The sequence below is a fragment of the Charadrius vociferus genome, unplaced genomic scaffold (genome assembly GCF_000708025.1).
Source record: "Charadrius vociferus isolate BGI_N301 unplaced genomic scaffold, ASM70802v2 scaffold1040, whole genome shotgun sequence".
Taxonomy (NCBI): domain Eukaryota; kingdom Metazoa; phylum Chordata; class Aves; order Charadriiformes; family Charadriidae; genus Charadrius; species Charadrius vociferus.
The window spans coordinates 92,494-100,017 of record NW_009646616.1 but is presented as its reverse complement, the minus strand read 5'-3'; the positions used below and the strand labels follow the sequence as shown (position 1 = coordinate 100,017).

The 7,524-nt window shown below is 61.1% G+C and overlaps 1 protein-coding gene across 1 annotated transcript in view; it reads left to right on the top strand.

Moving 5' to 3' along the window:
* CACNA1B (calcium channel, voltage-dependent, N type, alpha 1B subunit) overlaps positions 1-7,524 on the top strand; it is a 424,961-nt gene that overhangs the window by 407,257 nt on the left and 10,180 nt on the right. Inside the window, 6 exon segments of the mRNA XM_009888006.1 lie at positions 871-924; positions 1,365-1,418; positions 2,959-3,012; positions 3,100-3,144; positions 6,124-6,177; positions 6,661-6,768. Coding sequence (XP_009886308.1) covers positions 871-924; positions 1,365-1,418; positions 2,959-3,012; positions 3,100-3,144; positions 6,124-6,177; positions 6,661-6,768 — 369 coding nt within the window.

Here is a 7,524-nt window from a genome sequence, read left to right as displayed (position 1 = left end):
CACCCTCACCACCGTGCCCACATCGCCGCTGGCCGTGCGAGCGCCCCGTGCTCTGAGCTGCCCCAGCCCGGGGAGGTTGGGGTTGGTGGCGCCCGGCGCTGCGGTTCCTCACCAGGCTGTTCCAGGGCTTTGTCAGCCAGGATATAAAACATCCATCAAAAAGCAAATATTAGTGGTTTCTATCACTTCCCCCCCCACACCGTCCGCCCCTAAGTCTTTATAAGAATAATGTTTAGACCTGCCCAAGAGATTTGGGCACTGAGCTCCTTCGAGGTCTGATCACTCGGGTGTTTAAAACCCGATTTCTTCTTCCTGAAACAGCAATCCCACATGGTTTACCGCGTATCTCTTCTGGCCCGCACTTTGCAGACTCTTGCTTGTGAGCATCGTCTCAGCATGCAGATGGAGAATCTCTTGCCCTTGGGCTTGACCTCTCTGCGCTCCAGCGCTCGGCACCTGCGGACGCGTGAAGCTTTGCACCGCTCGCACGAGTCCATGAAGCTTTTCTTTTTCTTCCCCGCTGCCGCTGTGTGCAGCTCAGGGCACGGTGGCATCTCACGGGCACAAGCGATGGGCATGGCCCATGCCGTGGAGAGCCCCATCCCAGCCCTGCGGGTGCTGGGACACCTCCGTGTCACCCCTGTGCATGGCGTGGTGTAACCCTAGCGTGGGACACAGGAGCGGAGTAGCCACAGCAGGGTGGCCCTGTGCTTGAGGACAAGCAGACAGGCTTTTTCTTCTGGGGATGTCTCGTTTAGGACCAGCTTGAGGGTCCCCATCCCCCTGCACAGCACCAACAGTCCTTTGGGGCACAGCAGCCGCCTTTTAGCTCCAGCTGGGGCTCACACGTCCTTGTTGTTCCCGTTTCAGGGTTTCTCGGGTGACCCCGGACCGGCTGGGGAGAAAGGAGAGAAGGGAGCGAAGGTGAGGGTGTCTGTCCTGGCTCTTCTCAGCCCTACCTGGGTCGGGCAGGAGGTTGCTCCCTCCCTGCCATGCCCCCCCTCCACCCCTCCGAGCCTCAGGTCACGCTGTCCTCCATCGCTCAGGCTGCTCTTGGCTTTTCCAGGGGGTGAAGGGAGAAAATGGTCTGCCAGGTCCTGCTGGGCTTCACGTGAGTTGACGGGGACGCCCGGGGGTGTCTTTTGATGGCTCCTTCCCTCCATCCCCTTTCCTGGGCTGACCCCTTTGCTTTTCTGCGGCGGTCCCAGCTCCATCCCTGGCTCCAGCCTGCCTTCTCCTGGCTTTGGGCAAAGCCCTCGAGGTCTCTGTTTTCCCCCTGACCCTCCTGTACGCGATGGGACAAAGGCAGCTGCTGCCTCGGGGTGGGCACCTCGCTGACGCCCTGCTCCTGGCTTCTCCCCCAGGGGATGTTGGGTCTGAAGGGTGCGACCGGCTTCCAGGGCCCCGTGGGGCCGGAGGTGAGTGGTTTTGCTGTCTCGGTGTCCCCAGCCCTCCCCAAGGAGGCACTTTCCCCTTCTGCTGCTGCTCCCCACTGGGAAGATGGGTCTGAAGAGGGAGGGCTTGAGCTTCCCAGGTCACCGCCACCACTTTGTGGTTTGCTCTTACAAAATCCTTATTAAATATTCTTTTTCCTGAAAGCTGGACTTGAACTTGATCCGAGGGCTGGAGCCCCTCTGCTGGGAGGACAGGCTGGGAGAGTTGGGGGGGTTCAGCCTGGAGAAGAGAAGGCGAAAAAGGGGAGACCTCAGAGCCCCTTCCAGTGCCTAAAGGGGCTGCAGGAGAGCGGGGAGGGACTTTTTGACAAGGGCATGGAGTGATAGGATGAGGGGGAATGGCTTCAAACTGGAAGACGGGAGATTTAGATGAGATATTGGGAAGAAATTGTTGGCTGTGCGGGTGGTGATCCCCTGGGGCAGGTTGCCCCGAGAAGCTGTGGCTGCCCCATCCCTGGAGGTGTTCAAGGCCAGGTTGGACGGGGCTTGGAGCAACCTGGGCTGGGGGGAGGTGGCCCTGCCCAGGGCAGGGGGGTGGGACTGGATGGTCTTCAAGATCCCTTCCAACCTAAACAATTCTATGATCTTCATGATCCTTTTACATTTTTGCATCTGTGTCTTTGTCCTGGAAATGGCCCTTATTAATGGGGAAATCACCCCAGAGCAACCGGGCACGTGGTCCCTCTGCACGTCAGGGGCAGAAGCCCGTCCTCACCTCCAACGTCGCCTGCGGGGACGTTTGCATCCCAGCTCATTCTCCTGGCTGGCGGTGAAGAGAAATGAGCCTTTGCAGAGCATGTTGCATTGCAGTTTATTTTAGGTGACCACCTTCAGCTGAGACAATGCCGGGCTGACAGCACCTGGGTTTTTCCCTGCTGCTCTCAGCATGCCGATAGCTCCACTGCTGCTGTGTCTCGGGAGATGTCTCAGCCAGGGAAGGGTTTGCGGAGGATTTAAAAGGAAAATTGAAGTGGTTTGGTGGTGGTGGTGGTGGATGGAAGCACCTTCCATCATGAAGGAGTGGGAGAGCGAGGGGCTGGTCGCTGTTTGAAGGGCCATCACGTAGCTGATGCTCGATGCGAAGAGAAGGGGGAATTGGGGAGGTGAAGACTAAAAGGAGGGAATCAAAGCAACACAGGCTAAAAACCAGGGACACCGGGCAGGGTGTCCCAAGGATCACCCTGCCCGGAGGGGTCTCCTCCAGCTGGGCTGGGATCTCAATGCACCCCAAAATCTGCAAAGGGGCTGAGATGGGGGGTGGGAATCCTTTCTGTGCCCCTTTGCGGCAGCAGGGGGTCCCCTCACACTGGTGGGCCGGGAGCCCCGGTGCTCCTCAGCAGCGCGGTATTTCCCGGGAGAGGTTTTGCACCGCGGGGCTTTGCACGATGCGTGCGGGGATTTGATTCTAACGGCAGCTCCTCGTCCATGCTGGGGGGGGTGTCCATCCCATCTCCTCCTGCGCGGTGCACGTGGTTGTGGGGCTGAGCACGCTCTCACGTTGCAGGGAGAGCCGGGCCAGCCGGGATCTGTCGGATGCCAAGGTGTCAACGGCTCTCAGGTGGGTCTACACCGGTTCCCCTCCTTTGTCATTTGAGATTTTTCCACCCGCTGCGCTCACCCCGTCCCTTCCCTGCTCTCTCCCCAGGGAGAAATGGGTCCTCCTGGCTTGCCCGGCCCCCGGGGCCCCAAGGTACGTCGGTAACGCACCCGCACCAGGGGATGAGCAAACCTCGCGGTGATGGGGTGCCGATAGCTCCACTGCTGCTGTGTCTCGGGAGATGTCTCAGCCAGGGAAGGGTTTGCGGAGGATTTAAAAGGAAAATTGAAGTGGTTTGGTGGTGGTGGTGGTGGATGGAAGCACCTTCCATCATGAAGGAGTGGGAGAGCGAGGGGCTGGTCGCTGTTTGAAGGGCCATCACGTAGCTGATGCTCGATGCGAAGAGAAGGGGGAATTGGGGAGGTGAAGACTAAAAGGAGGGAATCAAAGCAACACAGGCTAAAAACCGGGGACACCGGGCAGGGTGTCCCAAGGATCACCCTGCCCGGAGGGGTCTCCTCCAGCTGGGCTGGGATCTCAATGCACCCCAAAATCTGCAAAGGGGCTGAGATGGGGGGTGGGAATCCTTTCTGTGCCCCTTTGCGGCAGCAGGGGGTCCCCTCACACTGGTGGGCCGGGAGCCCCGGTGCTCCTCAGCAGCGCGGTATTTCCCGGGAGAGGTTTTGCACCGCGGGGCTTTGCACGATGCGTGCGGGGATTTGATTCTAACGGCAGCTCCTCGTCCCCCGTTGCTTCGCAGGGACCGCAGGGCTTGCAGGGGAGACGCGGCCCCCCCGGCCCCAGGGGCACGCAGGTAAGCGGGCTCTGTCCTGGCTGGGAGCCCACCATGTCTCCGAGGTGGGGGTGTCCCCCCTACCCCTGCGCTTGCTGAGCGAGGAAGGAGCTGCTGGGACTTATCCCCCACGCGCTTTGCAAATGGGTGCGAAGCCCTTGACCTTGTGGGTCTTTGTGGCCACGCGGGAGCGGGTGGGTGGGAAGAGACGTGTCCCGTGGGTGGGCAAAGGCTGAGCTGATGGGGACATGGTCCCTGGGGTGTGACATGCAGCTCCTGGGGGACCGGGCAAGGTTCCTATGGGCTGGGGTCTCATCTGCAGAGCAGGACAGCGAGCAGCATCTCTCTTCTCCCAAACTTCCCACCGCCTTTGCTTTTCCCCAGGGTCCGGCTGGGATGGAGGGATGCGCTGGTCCCAAAGGAGACACCGTAAGAGCATCTTGCTGGCTCGCTTTGACCTTGGTGGGGATGAAACCTGGGCTTGAGGGCTTCCCCTGGAGGGACCTGAGAGGTGGGGTGAGGTGTCCCTGCCCCGGCTTTCGGGAGGGAGAGGGGGGGCAGTGTTCACGGCAGACCTGGCAAAGGAGGGCTGGAGGCAGCCCCGGGGAGGGGACGTGGTGGGGCCGGGCGCTCTCTGCCCATCGTGGCACGGGCTGATCCTACAATCCTCTTGCAGGGCGCAGACGGTGCCCCTGGGCTGAGGGGACAGCTGGGACAGGAGGGCCCTGGGGTAAGTCCGTGGGGGCGGGTGGCTGGGGGAGGGGTGCTCTCAGCCTCCCCCTCGCAGCCCCCTGAAGCACCGCGGAGGGATGCCCTGCTCCCCCCTGCCACCCCCAGCTTCCCACGGTGTTTGTGGCACAAGGGCTGATGGCCACATCCTTATGGCCACGCTCCTCATCTCCAAACTCCAAAGTTCCTCTGACTCTGCTGCTGGCAGGGACTTTGATTTTATTTTTTTTTTTTTTTTTCCCTATGGATTTGGGGACATGGTTTAGAAGTGGTTTTATCAGGAGAGGTTAATGGTTGGACTTGATGATCCTAAAGGTTCCTTCCAACCTCAACGATTCTATGATTTTCCAGCAGCGATGCCCCAGCTCCGACCCTGCCAATCCCTTCCCTGGCGCACACTTAGGTGCACCCCTTTCCCCAAGGGGTTTGGGTGCTGAGCTGCCCCTTCCAAAGGGGAAGGATGCTGGGAGAGCCAGGCTGTCCTCCTGCCCGCCCCGCCGTGTCCCAGCGGAGCGCAGCCCGTGGTGCCTTTGCTTCTCACATGCCGAAACCCCAACGTGCAGCGCTGAAACCTGGTTCTCGCAGGAGGGATGCGGGGTGGGATGTGGGTGGTGCATTTTGGAGGCTAACAGGGACCTCGTCCCCGTGCCGGGAGCTGCCGTGCGGGGTGGGGGGAGCCTGGGGAGGGCTTATGCCCCCCCCCCAGCCCCTGTTGGGAGAGCAAATCCCACCATGGTGGCAGCAGCAGCAGCAACTGCAGAGCCAAACTGGTGTCTCCCATTTATCAGCATCTTCCTGTCCCTGTAGCGTGGGAGGGATGTCAGCCTCTGTGAGCGCAGGAGATGTTTTCCTTCGTGGGTTTTTTTGTTGGTTTCTTTGTTTGTTTGTTGTTTATTTTTTTATATAACTTGCCTTTTTTGTCTCTCTCTGAAGGGGTTTATTGGCCTGCCAGGTTCAAAAGGCGCCCAAGGAGAGGGGGTGAGTGCTGGCACCCACGCCGTGCTTGGTTAGGGATGCAGGGGGGGTGCGTTAGAGCAGCCCAAAGCACCACCTTCACGTTCTTTGCCTGTGTTTGGCCTTGAGGTTTGAGTAGGTGGGAAATGTAGTCGTTTGGGAAGGCAGAGCTGCACTTGGACTTGCCTGGCTATAATAAGAGGAGCTGCCAGACACAACGTGTCCGAAGATATTGCCTGCTTTGGGGAGGCAACAAGGGAAGCAGGAGCGCTTTACCCTGGGTTAAGAAACACAGTAATGAGGACGAGGTGCTTGTCCCCGTTGCGCTGATGCCAGGACGGTGCAGCTGGGATGCCACCACCGGCTGCCGCAGGTGTGCCACCTGCCGGAGGAACTGGAGGTGGAATTCGCATGGGGTTCTGGGGGCACCAACAGTTTGGTGGTGAATGAACCCAAAAGCTCTGGAGCTCCCCAGCCATGAGGAGCAGATCCAGCATGTACCTGCTCCCAAAGGCCCGTTGGGAGCAACGCCCTGGTCTAAATTGGGCAAAGTTAACTTTCGTTGATGCCAGAACCAGATCACAGCACGCTTTGGTTGCAAGGGGTGGCATAACGTGGTTTCCTGAGCGTGCCCTCCACGTCTGCTACTCTTGCAGGGCTGTCGAGGTCCAGCTGGAGCCAAGGGTGACCTGGGAGCCAAAGGAGACAAGGTACCACGTCCCCAGGCTCAAGGGGGAGTTCCTCAAGCTGCTTCCTCTTTTGTTGTTCGCATGAGGTATTTTCCAGCCGGCAGATGGGTTGGTGTGGATGTCCAGGGACTCTGGGGTGTTTGCTTTTGGGGAATGTGAGAGCTGGGGCAAGCTCAGGCTGGGCTGGATCCCACCACGCTGCCATCCCTCATCCATCCTTCCCTGCTCCGTCTTCCTTTGGCTGTTTAAAAATATTATATTGCCGTGGTGGCAATGCCCTAGGGATGCTCTCGGAGGAGGGTGGTGGGGTATTCACCCAGAGTGGCCTCATGCCCAAGGCTGGAGGTGCAGGGAGCCGGGGCAGCAAGCGCTGGGCTCTTCGGGGGGGTGGTCCTGCCCGGGGGTGGGGGAGCCCCAGGCACCGGCTGTCCCTCCTGTTTAAGGCTCATGCAAGATGGGGGTCTGCAAGCCCTGCTGTGGTGTGCTCCATCTTACTCCTCCCAGGGTCCATACGGAGCACAAGGAGCCAAAGGACCCCCGGGGATTCGGGGCCAGATGGGCTTGCAGGGCTTTCCCGGCCCCCGAGGAGCAGCAGGACCCCAGGGACCAGATGTAAGTGCCGTGGCTGGTGTGGGGTGTCGCGTGGTGGGACACGCGTGTGCCCGCTGTCATGCCGTGAGGTGGGTGGCATGGGGAGGGGACAGCCCCGAGGGATGCAGGCAGCGTGGGCAGCGCTGCCGTGCCCCAGTCCTGCCCGGGGTGAGCCCTCCCGCCTGTTCCGGAGCCCGGGCGATGCGCGGCGTGCCTCAGTGCCTGCCCCAAGAGCCGCGTGGTGCGGTGCTGCCAGTGCAGGGACCACTGCAGGTTTGCAGGACCCCTCTCTTCCATCGCCTAATCCCAGCTCCCCTCCAGCATCCCGGGCATCTCCTCCACCCTGCGCTGCCTCCTCCTCCTCCCGCGGGCTGAAGGCACTGGGCTGGTCCCAGCCGAAAGCCCACCTGGCAGCAGTACTGGTATTTCCACGTTGGTTGGGGCGGTGGGAGGCGGTGTGGGCTCAGGGAGCCCTCTAACGGCATCTCGCTCTGCGCCGCTCGGGCCCCGCTGGCCCCTGCTCGGCCGTGGGCAGCTTTGCTCAAAGCCCCCATCCTGGGGGTCACGGGTGCTCCCCACACCGCAGCACTTTGCACCAGCAGAGCTTTGAACCGGCTGCTCCACGACCCCTCCGGCTGCGCCCCCATCAGTGACCCCGAGTTAGCTGGTGGGTTCAGCGATGCGAGGAGAGGGCAGCTGTAGGCAGGGGGGCTCCAGCAGGTCCGCGGGCAGCCCTCCCCAGCCGGCCCCGCCCGCGCCGCCCCGCCGGGCTCCCGC